The sequence below is a fragment of the Pecten maximus genome, chromosome 3 (assembly GCF_902652985.1).
Source record: "Pecten maximus chromosome 3, xPecMax1.1, whole genome shotgun sequence".
Lineage (NCBI taxonomy): Eukaryota > Metazoa > Mollusca > Bivalvia > Pectinida > Pectinidae > Pecten > Pecten maximus.
Window position 1 is genome coordinate 28,227,078 of NC_047017.1, and position 14,080 is coordinate 28,241,157.

The window sequence follows — 14,080 nt, forward strand, 5'->3', positions numbered from 1 at the left end:
TTAAACATCCCTAGCTAGCTGATTGTCGACTATAGAATAAATTAACCAATTCACATCACTGTTTAGAACAATTTAATTTCTTTGAACAACCTATATAAATAATCTTGAAATTGAGATAATGGTATGTATAATACAAGTATATATTTCTCAGTCTAAACAATGGATAAAATCAAATCAGTACTGATCTACAGTCTATGATGGCATTATACTGGTATTTTCTAAATTAAAATCTATCAAGTGTAGACAATGGTTTTCTACACATGATTTTTATACAATTTTAGGGATTTCTTATACTTTTTACGACTATCTCTGAATTCTTTTCTCTGATGGACTAATACAAGTGGGGAAACATCTAATATTTACTCTCTTGTGACATCTAACAGGTACTACTGTGTGGGAATTTAATAGATTTTTACCATCTTTAACTTGAATTTCAAATTTCTTTACTTTAACTTTGAAGCATGATACTTTTTCTGAGTTCTGAGTAACCAGACTGACATTTTAGAACGTTAATCAACCAACTTTTTCTCTGTTTTACAAATTTTTCAATGTGACAGATCGATGATCTCAAAAAAGGAAAGAAAAAAAAGCATGGATTTCAAATCTCTTACCATATTTCCAAATATCTCTAGTTAGGCTAGTGTTTTGTCTCTATAAAAAACTTGTGTTTCAGGAAAAGCCCTGCAAGCTTAGGGCAATGGGCCATTTCAAGGCAATGTTAAAAAGATAAGGAAGGCCTCTCTATGTCTATTTTGAAACAAACAAAAATGGAGTGGCCAGTTTGACTTTTAAGGGGCCCATGGCTATAAAGTTTATGTTGAATGTTAAGGGTTTTTTGCACAATTAAATTGTGGTTTTGTCTCTCTTACGAAGAAAGTCAAAGTGAGACCATGATGTTACTTCTGGGTGGACAGCAGTACTAGTGTCGTCATACTAAAAGTTTTGTGTCTAAATCTGTTGTGCAAAACAACACAAAAACTTAAACAAAACTTGTATTAAAAACCTCAGATTTTACTTCTATATCATATCAGATTATTTTCTTCTCTTTTCAGAAAGTGATTTTTGGGGTAAAAATGTCTTTTAATAGGTGAATTTTGAGAATTAGTGATTTTGCAAACTGTGGTATTTTTTTTGCAATGCATCAATATTGACACGTCTGTAATATTTACAGGGAGGTTTTTGGTTGTTACAGGAAAAAAAATTCAAGTTAATTTTCAATTAGAACGTATGATCATGACATCTTATGAAGTATACCGACAAAGTGGGACCTGCGAGACAAATAATTACATGTTATTCTTGTGGTTGTGAAGGCAGTCATGGATATTAGTGTTAATATCATATAGTGTGGCTGTTCTGTAGTATTTATACATTACCATAGATTGTATGATCATTACATTCCAAGGTTCACTAATGAATTTTTAATTCTGTGTATTATGTGTATCAGGCACTTAGCTTTCCAGAGATGTACCATCACTAGCTACTTGCCAATTGTGTGTATATTGTTATTTCCTGTTTTTTAACTCAATTTTCCACATATCTTATGGAGTTTTGGTACTAGAACATCTGAATTGAATTTTTACCTCACCTATGAGTCTGATTTGTTTGTTTACCTACTGCACATATCTCAAATCTGTAGAATATATGCTAGCTGGGTACGGCTTTGTGATATGCATGAGGTAAACGAACATCAGGTGATGTGTGAAACAAATCAGATAATACATAGTCTCGCTATGTCTGGGTTCCATGAGGTCTCTATTCAATCAATGACTGCAAAAGGTGATTGATGTGACAAACTTACTAATGAGATGGCTGCTTCAACACCAAAAAATATACCGGATGATGTCAGATTAGCACCCTTGTATAACCTGGCATAGCTTTTCACTTTAGTTGTAAGGGTACCGTAACTACAGGATTTGCTATGGCCTAACTCGTAAAATTATACACAGCTGTTAGAACCTAGGCTTGTGGTACACTTCCTTGCTAAACCTGTTGATTTGGTCAGACCTTGTATAATGATCGTTATTGAGTGTTGACCCTGAATTGGTCAGACCTTGTATAATGATCTTTATTGAGTGTTGACGCTGAATTGGTCAGACCTTGTGTAATGATCTTTATTGAGTGTTGACCCTGAATTGGTCAGATCTTGTATAATGATCTTTGTTGATGCTGAATTGGTCAGACCTTGTATAATGATCTTTATTGAGTGTTGATCCTGAATTGGTCAGACCTTGTTTAATTATCTTTGTTCAATGTTGATCCTGAATTGGTCAGACCTTGTTTAATTATCTTTGTTGAGTGTTGACCCTGAATTGGTCAGACCTTGTTTATTTATCTTTGTTCAGTGTTGATCCTGAATTGGTCAGACCTTGTTTAATGATCTTTGTTGAGTGTTGACCCTGAATTGGTCAGACCTTGTTTAATGATCATTGTTGACTCTATACACCTGTAGTATACTCATGTGTTACAGCTGTTGATTTGGTCAGACCCTGTATAATAATGAACATCGTTGTTGACCCTGAAGTATACTCCTGTGTTACAGCGGTTGATTTGGTCAGACCCTGTATAATAATGAACATCATTGTTGACCCTGAAGTATACTCCTGTGTTACAGCTGTTGCTTTGGTCAGACCCTGTATAATAATGAACATCATTGTTGACCCTGTAGTATACTCCTGTGTTACAGCGGTTGATTTGGTCAGACCCTGTATAATAATGAACATCTTTTTTTGACCCTGTGGTACACTTTTGTGTTACAGCACCAATCAACAGAAGAAAAAGAACAGGACCAGTCCACACAGTCACTAGAACTTGGCTTTCCTGATGATGATGAAGATTCCCCTCAACCTGAAGGTCAGTCATCTTTTTATACTCTAATGGAATATATCTTGATATAATATACAATATAATTGATAAATATACAATTGTCAGTGTTAAAGTTGTCTTTCCACTCTGCCAGGAAGTTAGTAAACCAATGGCACAATATTGCTGGTACACTATAATGAGAGTGGGGAGAACTCTGAGGTGTGTGTGTCCTTCAGGTTTTCATTCCTAGATTACAATATAATTATTAATTATTATAATTTCAAACTTTATTTCAAGTTTTAGTAGTTATTACGTTTCCAATCTGAAGGTGTTTCCAACACTGATAAAATATGTGAAAGATCCTTCATCATTCAGAATTAAGGTAAAAAGAAGAGTTTTAAGTAAACTTTCATCAGTATTGTACATAATATTTGATTTCTATGTTGTAGTTCTTTCCCCCTCCCAACCCAGTGCAATGGCTCAGGCCGCCAGTGGGGGTTATGAAATCCCCGCACGGTTACGCACTCTCCATAATCTAGTCATACAGTATGCGTCCCAAGGCCGATATGAGGTGGCAGTGCCGCTCTGTAAACAGGCCCTTGAAGACTTGGAAAAGACCAGTGGCCACGATCATCCAGATGTAGCCACAATGTTAAATATACTAGCACTTGTATACAGGTAAGTTGATACAGTGTAATGGGTATATGTGTGGTAAGAAGTTAAATTAAGAACAGGGCATCATTTTAAAAGAAATGTTTATATATATATATATGTGCATTTGAATAAGGTAAACAAAACTTCAATCTTAACTGAAATTGTTTCTCAGACAATTTTGTGATAATTAAATTCAAAATTTCCTTTTAAATATAGTATAAGATTGTTCCTTTGATAATTCAAAGATAATGAAGTTAAATTTAAACTTTTGGTGAAAATTAAAACAGAAAAAAAATGTACCTTTTTAATTTATTTCTAATGATTAACTAGAGAGGATTATATATAATACTTAGATATTCTTTTGTATTGTTTCTATTTGAACACTTAGTTATACCTGGTATATAGATCATTGCACCTGTTACTTTGCATGGCCTAGTTCTGTAGGGACATGCACCATCTTCCCTCAGCTACATCCAGTGTTTTTTATCGTGCTGGTATTATGTGCTATTTGTCCATTTTGGTTTAAAGAGGTAGGTCATAATTATAGATCCGTTTTGTGGTAGTGTTAATTTACACAAAGAGAGATGACGATGGCTGAATAAGAGGGGGGAGGGGATGCTTTTCTGCGATAAGATATGTTTGAATAAATCAAATCTATATAGATTTTCAATGTTATAGTCTTATATATCTATTTAGATAGTTTTCTGCCTATATGACACCAAAGTCAATATCTACAGGGAAGAAAGCAGTTTAACAATAGATGCAGTAGGTTTTTTGTATAGATCTGGTCTTCAGCTATTGCTGGTACAAATGTATGAATAGAACATTCTTCTGACACTTTCACTTGAATGTTGTCATGTTATGTATCATTTATGGGTGGCAGCTGGTGTGATTTATTTAGAAAGTTATTGATTTTAGCTGTGTACAGTGACAGTACTGTGATAACCTGGAGCTAGGACAAGTGACAGATGTTCACACCAAACATCACACACAGTAGTTAGATTGGTCACTAAAAAAATCTACAACTTTCAATGAGAAAATTGATGTATGTGCTGCAGTCTTGCACAATCACCCAAACTCCAGTCACCTTTTGCACTTAACCATGATGGAAGCCGCAGGACTCGAGTGATCTCCCTTACCATCAGTCTTTATTGTAAATCACTTGGCAACTTAATGGCAAGAGTTATCCTCTTCCCTGTTCATTCTTCAAATTTGATTTCAGGGTTAACTGGGCTTGCTTAATCATGCTTACCATTACTGTTGATCATGGTAAATGCCACTGTTCTAGAGTTATCTTACTTACTCTCGATCTTAATCAAGTATGGTCTCTACGGTGTCACTTCCTTCCTCACCACTATCATACTCAGCTTTACATGTCACTTATGGCTTCATTTACCCCAATCCTGTCACTCTTCATTAATGTCAGGCATCAGATACACTCCTCTCAACTTAATTGCTAGTTTTAAAACATTTAAGATGTCTGTCAAATGAAATTCTGTCCTAATTATCAGGTTTAATCATATTTGGAATCATTGAGCTAAATTTGTTTGCCTCTCTACATTTGAGTTGTATCAATCTTCATCATTTCAAGGAGTCATTTTCTGTCCACTCTCCATCATGTGAGGTATATCACTGAATCATTGTTAACCCCGCTCCCTTCCCCCCTTTCTGACATTACTTGTCATGGAATATGTCACTGATCTAGAGTTCTCCCCCTTTCTGTCACTCTTCATCAAGGGACATGTCGCTGATCTAGAGTTACCCCTTGCATCAGTTTTCCTGTTAAATGCCTCTATAAGAAACGACTGGCTTCCTGTCACCTGTAATCATGACATATGCAAGAACTTCACCATGTTGTTCCCATGCATGTGCTGCATGTCCATTTTATTGTTCCAGAGATCAAGGCAAATACAAAGAAGCGGGTAATCTTTTACACGATGCATTAAAAATCAGAGAAAAAACTCTGGGCTCTGATCACCCTGCAGTGAGTGTTGAGTTTGTGCCCTCCTCCCAACCTTGTCTCATCTCCTGTGCTACAAGTGTGCATGATCTAACATCATGGTTTTGAAGTATGAAGTAAAATCTCACTTTTACTACATTTACTTCAGAACCATGCCATTATAATCTGCCAAATTTGAACCCTTAATTTCAAAACAATACAAATTTAAAGCAGCATTTCTGAAGTATCGTAAGAGAATGTATGTGGTTGAGATTTGGCAGATTATGCTGTTAGCAGCAGCTAGGCTTGGACTAAGGCACTAACATTAGATAATACTAACTCGAAGGTAGATCTGTAAGGATGTTTTAACAATTTCAGAGACCAAGGAAAATACAAAGAGGCGGCAAACCTACTGAATGATGCCTTAGGCATTCGAGAGAAAACCCTGGGATATGACCACCCTGCAGTGAGTCTATACAAACTAGCTCTCCATGTTGTCACTGCATGCAGACTGGAACATATCCCATATCATTTAATTTCATACAATTTTAATGTCATTTTGAGTTCTCTGTTAGTTAGCCTTATTTTTGTTAAATGAACATTGATAGTTTCGACTAAGGTCTATTCCAAAATATATATTGTTTTTTACGTTCAAAAGGAAACAATGGACATAATTTTATGTTGAACAGATTACATTTGTTTGATGCTTAGCATATTAATGTTTGCCTTTCAATGATTAACTCTCTTTTTCTTTCTTTCATCTAATGACGTGTGTGGTGTGACTATAGTGTAGACTGTGTGTTTGGTTTTTGTGTGAATTTAGTGTAGATTCTGTGTCAAATGTAGACTTCTATAATAGGATTATAGTGTAGATTTGGTGTCCAGCTTTCAGTTTATCAAAAATTACAATGTAAGACAGCAGATTGTAGGATGTGACCTATTGAACGACTGGACTTTCTGTCTAAGGACTTGAACCTCTGTCTAATTGCTTCACCTTTTGTCTAATGACTTGACCCTCTGTTTAAGGACATGTTCCTCTGTCTAATGAACTGACCCTTTAATAACTTGACCTTCTGTTTGAGGACATGACCCTCTGTGTAATTACTTGACCTTCTATCTAATTACTTTGCCTTTTGTCTAATTACTTGACCTCCTGTTTAAGGAGATAACCTTCTATAAAATTACTTGACATTCTGTCTTAGGATAAACCTTCTGTCTAATAACTTGACCTTTTGTCTAAGGATGTGACCCTCTGTTTAATTACTTCACCTTCTTACTAGACATGACCCTCTGTATAATAACCTCTGCTCAAGGACTTCACAGTAACCATGAAAGGAAGCACACTTTTCAAAGTAATGTCCATGTTGCCGCTGCTGTTTGTGATTAATTGAGTGTTGGTTTTACTCTGAAGATTTCGTGTAATGTTTGGACACAAAGTAGGGTATTGTGTAATAATCTTTACATCTTATAGTGATCTCATCTGTACAGAACCATAATGTTTTATCTTAACATTTGTCATGTAATTATTTCATCTTTACATTTAACTCATTATTATTTCATCTTTACATTTGTCATGCAATCATTTCATCTTTACGTTTGTAACAAAAAAAGATATAGTTCAGTTCTTTTGTTATGTAAGCTTATTACTATTTACAAAATGGAAAGGTAGATTTGTCATTTATACAAAATATTCAAGAGTCAAAAATGAACTTCCATAAGCAAACAATTAGTAATATTATTACTGTTATATATACATGTAATAGAAATGTTTTGATTATTGATTTCTGACCATTGACACAAGGATTTCTCTGCATTGTAGGTAGCAGCCACATTGAACAACTTAGCTGTATTATATGGAAAACGAGGCAAATACAAAGAGGCGGAACCCCTGTGTAAAAGGGCACTGGAAATTAGGGAAAAGGTGTTGTATTATTGATAAGTCCAAATAATTCACAAAGTATTTATGTATGTAATTAAAACTGAGAAATTCATATGCTTAATATATGCATTTTGGTGTAAAATAATTAACTTTAAAAAAAATAATTAAATAATTGATGTCTTATTGAAATGAATATCCAGTAGTCTATGTTTACTGCTGTATATAGAAGCTACATAGATTGAAAACAGCTATTCAGCTTTAATGGTTGAATCTAAATTCTTACATACAACTTGAGTGACTTGCGGTTTAAGTTTGTTATTTGTGTGACTGCACTAAGGGAATCTGTCCTAAGTGTGTTGGTTATCCCCATGTAATCAGTGTAGGCTATAAGAGCGATACAGTGCAGATATTGATTAACTTGCGTGCTGCAGTAAATATTTTTTTAAGCCGTCTAGACACACTGCAGCACTTCTCCAGGTAGATACTGCGTCACCTAGTCTGGTACACTGTTGGCTTGGTATTTTGTATCTTCACCAGACCTCTTGTGCCCAGTTCATATTTGTTAGAGTTGTTATTCTGTATCAGACTTAAATAATGATAATTATGCCAATTCCAGGTACTTGGAAAAGACCATCCAGATGTAGCCAAGCAACTTAATAACTTAGCTCTACTGTGTCAAAATCAGGGCAAATATGAAGAGGTACGTTATATAAACAAACAGAATACTGAAGATGTATTAATATATTTATGAATATTGCTCATTCACTGTTTTAATCTCAATGAGTTTCCTAATACTTATGAGAGCGTATACTGGTTGTGATGTTGACTTTATTTTAGTATGATTTACATCTCGACTGATGTTGACTTTAGATTTTAAAGTTTTTCATAATTTCATTGTTAACACATATGTTGGTGAATTATGTATGTAGACCTAATAAATAAACATGTGTGTCGCTCTGTCTATGCTCACGCTGGCCCAGGTGGAACAGTACTACCAAAGGGCCCTGGATATTTACGAGGGTAAACTGGGCCCTGATGACCCAAATGTTGCTAAGACAAAGAATAACTTGGTAAGAGACCCTCCTCCATGTCTATATGATCCGCATGGAATCTCTCTGGATGTTGTAGTTGTACAATTTTTGGTGTATTTTTCTTTCCTCCATTTTTGTATGCACCGCTTATTTACAACTTTTCTTGTTGTATCGTTTGTGTGTTCAGTTCCAGGAAGATGGATAGCCGCCATTTTTGTTGTGCCAAAAGACCTTGCCTGTTTATTTTACTTTTCTTTGCAGTGAAGTCTATGTACTTTGTACCTACTTCTCAGAAAGCTCTTTTGAATGTTCTGTGTGGTATTTGAAAATTACATAAAAACAATGAAAAAATCTAGTCAGGCAGACACAGTCACCTTTTCTGTTCTAGAAAGTATATTTAGAATTCTTTCCTTTAAAATGTCCAAAATTTCATATACGTCTAGTTCAATATTGTAATATTCTGGTCGTGTACACTGACTTTCTGAGATGTAGATATATCGCCAAGGTTTGAGCGAAGCCTTGGAGGGTTGCTTCTGGTGTTAATAGCTTCAGATACAGCATGCATGTCTGACTCTGGTCTTGTGTAATTGCTTGTAATTTGCAGGTGGAACACTATTATAGAAGAGCATTAGATATATATCTGAAACGCCTTGGTACAGATGATCCCAATGTAGCCAAAACCAAAAATAATCTGGTAAGGTTGTGGAACGGGAAGGATGTGTATATGCTAAGCTTGGTCTCTTTATAACACTGACAGGAGAAACAGTTCTGTGAGATTTGTAACCAAAACTCAGAACCAGTTAAATTCTATATTTGGTCAAATTAATACTGTAAAGTGTGTTACTTTTTAATCAGATAAGTAAAAAGCACCTGCTTGATATACTTAAGAAAGAAATTTTACTTAGTATCTCTTTGAAATCAGTTTGAAGTGATTGATATTAAAAAGATAGGATATCTGCCATAGCAGAAGAGCTGGTCGATCTTGTGTTGCACATTTGATGTTTGTTAGCTATTGGTCGTAGTAGGTTGTACATTTGATGTTTGTCTGGTCGCAGTAGGTTGTCAATATGCATGTACTTTTTGTACCTTTCTGTTTATTTCTCTGTTATCTATATAAAATCATGTATACACTCTTTATTATAGATTATTTCATCCTAATTATAACCTGTTGTTACATTATCTGTACTGATACAGACAATTCATCAATCTTATATTTTGTAAGAAATAGTTTTTGTTCTAGCTGATTATAAATGTTAGAGAATGATAGAAATAATATTTGATTTTAAATTTTGGTCAATTTATACCTGATATAAATACCTAAGAAAATGCTGTACATATAATGTATGTTAAGAATCATACTGTGGCTTCAACAAGCCTATCTTATTCGTTAAAGTCAGGGTAGGCTATGAATTTCAATCACTGAGTAAGAAATCTGTTGATGTTTTGCTCAATCATTTGGTTTGTGAGATTGTCACTTTTCAATTAAAGGCATCGGCATACTTAAAACAAGGAAAATACAAACAGGCCGAAGCTTTATATAAGGAGGTCCTCACCAGAGCACATGAAAAAGAGTTTGGTAAAGTTGATGGTGAGTTCACATTTACTCAGTTTAAATCTGCCTATGTATTGGAAAGCTTATCAGTTGTACAGAGGAACCTTGAGACTCCATTTTTATTATAGAGAAAAATAATCAGAATCTAGCTAACCACTATTTGTATTTATATTGTAATAGCTTATTTGCAATTATAGGCTTTGCTTTATATCTATATGTATAATTAATAGAAGAAGAATAGTAAACGTTAATCCCTGTGTAGCCTGTTTCTGAAAATGAACACAACACCCAGTATTTATTGTAAAAGAATGAGACCATGCTAAGTAAAAGTTCCAGGTTAAGACTGTCTAGGTTAAATTGTGTGTGGATGGTAACTCTGTGCTGTATTACAGGAGAGAACAAACCTATCTGGATGCAGGCAGAGGAGAGAGAGGAAAATAAGGTAAACAAATCTTCATCAACATGACACACTTATGTTGGAACAAGAGTGACACTGTTGCCCTTACATAGGAGCTATACTGTCATGTACAGGTTACACCCTTACAAAGGAGATATACTGTCATGTACAGGTGACACCCTTACATAGGAGATATACCATCGTGTATTGGTGACACCCTTACATAGGAGCTACACTGTCATGTACAGGTGACACCCTTACATAGGAGTGACACTGTCGCCTTTAAATAGGACTGACACTGTCGCCCTTACATCAAGTGACGCAGTCTCCCTTTCGTAAGAGTGACACTGTTGCCCTTACATCGAGTGATGCCGTCTCCCTTTCGTAAGAGTGACACTGTTGCCCTTACATCGAGTGACGCAGTCTCCCTTTCGTAAGAGTGACACTGTTGCCCTTACATCGAGTGACGCAGTCTCCCTTTCGTAGGAGTAACACTATTGCCCTTACATCGAGTGACGCAGTCTCCCTTTCGTAAGAGTGACACTGTTGCCCTTACATCGAGTGACGCAGTCTCCCTTACATAAAAGTGACACTGTTGCCCTTACATCGAGTGATGCAGTCTCCCTTTCGTAGGAGTGACGCAGTCTCCCTTACATAAGAGTGACACTGTTGCCCTTACATACGAATGACACTGTCGCCTATGCGTAGGAGTGAAACTGTTGTGTACAGGTTGACACCCTCTAATGAACTGGTGGATATGACACTGTAATGTCAGTGATGTAGGTAGTAGACTATGATAATCCATGTGTTTTATGATAATTGGTAAAGGGAATCACAGTACTACCTGTAGCTTGTTCTGTTATGTCAGCTGTGCTTGGTGGCAAGGTGAAGCTATTGATATACTGACTGGAGGCTTTGTAACATGTTAATACTGATTTTTCTTGCTGTATTAATTAACATAGAGGTAAAATCAGTGAATAAATTCGGTTTACTTTCTATGTTGTGAGTGATATAAATCTGAGCTGTACACAGTCAACTTATCCCCATATAAGAACACATTCCCATGATGTTATTGTCTGTCTGGTTGATAACACCGTCCTGTAAAGAAGGTTGGACAAATCAATATTAGAAAAAAAGATTAATATTAAATAAGAAATGGATGTATGTTGATGCATGATTATAGTAAGTGTTTTAATATATCAGTGTATAAGGAACATTCTGCAATTAATAGGGAAGTAAAAATTACCTGTCATGAAGCTTGATCATAATTTGCTAATGCTGATCATGTTCTGTATATAATAATCATAGTAAAATCTCTCTCACCAGGTGAAAAAGGTATGTGTTGGGATAGTCTTGGTTGGTACTTATAGAAATATGCCTTGCATTATAATTACTAGGAAAAATTCCTTGCAATCCCAAACTTTCTATCAAGTTGCCTAAGTCATGTCTCCATTCTGAAATATTTTCAACTGTTTATTTATTAAGAACCTATTCTTACTGTCCACTCTCAGTAGTTAAACCTTCTGGTGAATAATTCAAGTGTTTTTCCTGCCTATTTTGGGAAATTGCCACCTAGTGGAAATTTGGAATTGTTTGTGCAGCAAAAGTGTAACTTTAATAAGGAAATGGAGAATACATTTGCCAGATTTCTGATCCTGGAACAAAAAATACAAGATTTAAAAGATTTTCGGAATTTTGATGACTTCATTCTTATTGGGGGGAAAAAAAAATCACACACACAATAATGAATGGGGACTTAATATATAGGCAGGAAAACACTGAATTTCACAGTACAATAGTTTCTGTTTGACACAACTAAAGAGTGAAAATGAGAATGTGTTACTTTTAAGGTGACATAAGAAAATTAAACAGGTTGTGTTTTACACAAATTTCTCATATATAATAATAAAAGTACTACTGTAACCAATTTGAGAATAAAGTCAAGTTATAGGATTGTTAACCACAGTTGAATACTTAGATCCAACCTTTGGACTTTAAATGTACTTTCAGGTACATGTATAAAATGTGTGTTTTGATCATTCTACCAAAACTTGTTAAGGGATGTGGGGCAATTGTTGTGTTAAGGACTTGTATCAGATGTATTTACACCTATATATAACATACCTAATCTCTACACCTGTCTGTTATAGACCTGGATATACAGACTTAGCATGGCCTTTATACTAACACCCAGGATTGTTAACCTTCCCCATTTCTTTGTTGCTGACACCACAGACATTCAGCCACTAGGTCTGAAGATTATACAAATTTTATTGCTGCTGATATACCTAGTGTTAATGCACAGAATGATCTCCTACCCTCAGCTATTATGATACTATAGACAATGGCTCTGAAACCACCAAGTTAAAATACGTTTTTATGTTACATTAATGGAATTGCCTTTTTGATGTTACATTGGCTTGGAATAGCGACTTGTTGTGGTATTAGAGCTATTCTGTACCAGGAATGTTCATGCTTCAGTATATATACAATGTATAATAACTATAAACAGATGTCCTTGTCTTTTATAGGCATGTTAAGCTTGCTTCTTCAGGAGGCTGTATTTGTTAGCTTTAACCACAGCAATGTGCTGTGTATTACAGTCGAGGATGTGTGTTGGATAGACTGGGTACCAGTGTCAAGCCAATTTGAATTTATTATAAAGGTTTTAATGAGAGGAGATTCATAATTTTTAATCAAAGTCAAAGATAAAGTTTTCTTTGATAAATTTGTGAGTTTTGATTTATAAATGTCTTGTTAAACATATATGATATTTTGATTGTTCTGAAGGTGATACCTGGTTTGACTGTATCCATACTGACAGAAATTTAAACCTTTGATTCTTTGTTTCAGGGTAAATACAAAGATGGAACCCCTATGCCTGAGTACGGAGGTTGGCACAAAGCTGCCAAAGTAGACAGGTAAGTTTCGGTACTTATTTATTCTGTAGAACTCCTCGGTAAATTAGTTTTCTAAAGCTGAGTACACGTACAGAAATCAAAAGGTCTTTATCTTCCGTAGGTCATTTTCAATATATAGATGACAATGACAGCAGCAATATGTTAATATCCACAGCCCCACGGTGACGACTACCCTGAAGAATCTTGGTGCGCTCTATAGGAGGCAGGGAAAGTACGAGGCCGCTGAGACACTAGAGGAGTGTGCCATGAGGTCCAAGAGAAATGTGAGTGTTTTATCTATGCATGCTCTGCGTACTCGCTATATACCCCAAACCTTTCATACGATTCGACCACTGGAAGTCACATCAGAGAATTAATTGAATATTCTGTGTGCTTTGAGGTCGCTTTACTTTTAAACATATTGTACCAGAAATAATATTTTTGTATATGTTATTTATTGGGAGTTGGGTGGACAATTATTGGTCGAGATTAAGATTTGTATGGAAGTTTGTTATTTCACCTTATTTTGTTTCTTTAGTGTGTCTATCTGTAATTTAATATGATGATAGGTGTAGGTTGTTATGGATGTGACTTCCAGCAGGTGTTTAGTTAGATATTCATTGTAGTTAAGACCACAGGTGAGAGATTATATCTATAATACCTGTATGGTCCACACAGGACTCCTTAATCCTGTCGCCGGTGCCCCTACAGCGGGCCCTGGACAAACACAACTATGTAAGTACGGTAGACCAAGACACGCTAGCTGCCCGAGGGCAGACTGGCGTGTGTTACTGCAGCCTGGAACTCTCCTCATCCAAAATGACGAGAAAGGCTGCAGGTCTGGTAGCTAATAGCTTTGGATTTGTGTGGCTAACTGTAACAGCAGGCGTCGTAGGATCACAGCTTGTAGGAAGGGTTCTATACAG

At 35.6% G+C, this 14,080-nt stretch overlaps 1 protein-coding gene across 3 annotated transcripts in view; it reads left to right on the top strand.

The window, feature by feature from the left end:
• Nucleotides 1-14,080, top strand: part of LOC117323800 (kinesin light chain-like) — a 54,657-nt gene that overhangs the window by 24,549 nt on the left and 16,028 nt on the right. For all 3 annotated transcript variants that reach the window (XM_033879254.1, XM_033879256.1, XM_033879255.1), the window contains 11 exons: nt 2,757-2,850; nt 3,252-3,480; nt 5,774-5,861; nt 7,215-7,316; nt 7,891-7,974; nt 8,910-8,999; nt 9,794-9,893; nt 10,250-10,299; nt 11,581-11,589; nt 13,108-13,175; nt 13,330-13,438. In XM_033879254.1, coding sequence (XP_033735145.1) covers nt 2,757-2,850; nt 3,252-3,480; nt 5,774-5,861; nt 7,215-7,316; nt 7,891-7,974; nt 8,910-8,999; nt 9,794-9,893; nt 10,250-10,299; nt 11,581-11,589; nt 13,108-13,175; nt 13,330-13,438 — 1,023 coding nt within the window. The remainder of the gene's footprint in view (nt 1-2,756; nt 2,851-3,251; nt 3,481-5,773; nt 5,862-7,214; nt 7,317-7,890; nt 7,975-8,909; nt 9,000-9,793; nt 9,894-10,249; nt 10,300-11,580; nt 11,590-13,107; nt 13,176-13,329; nt 13,439-14,080) is intronic.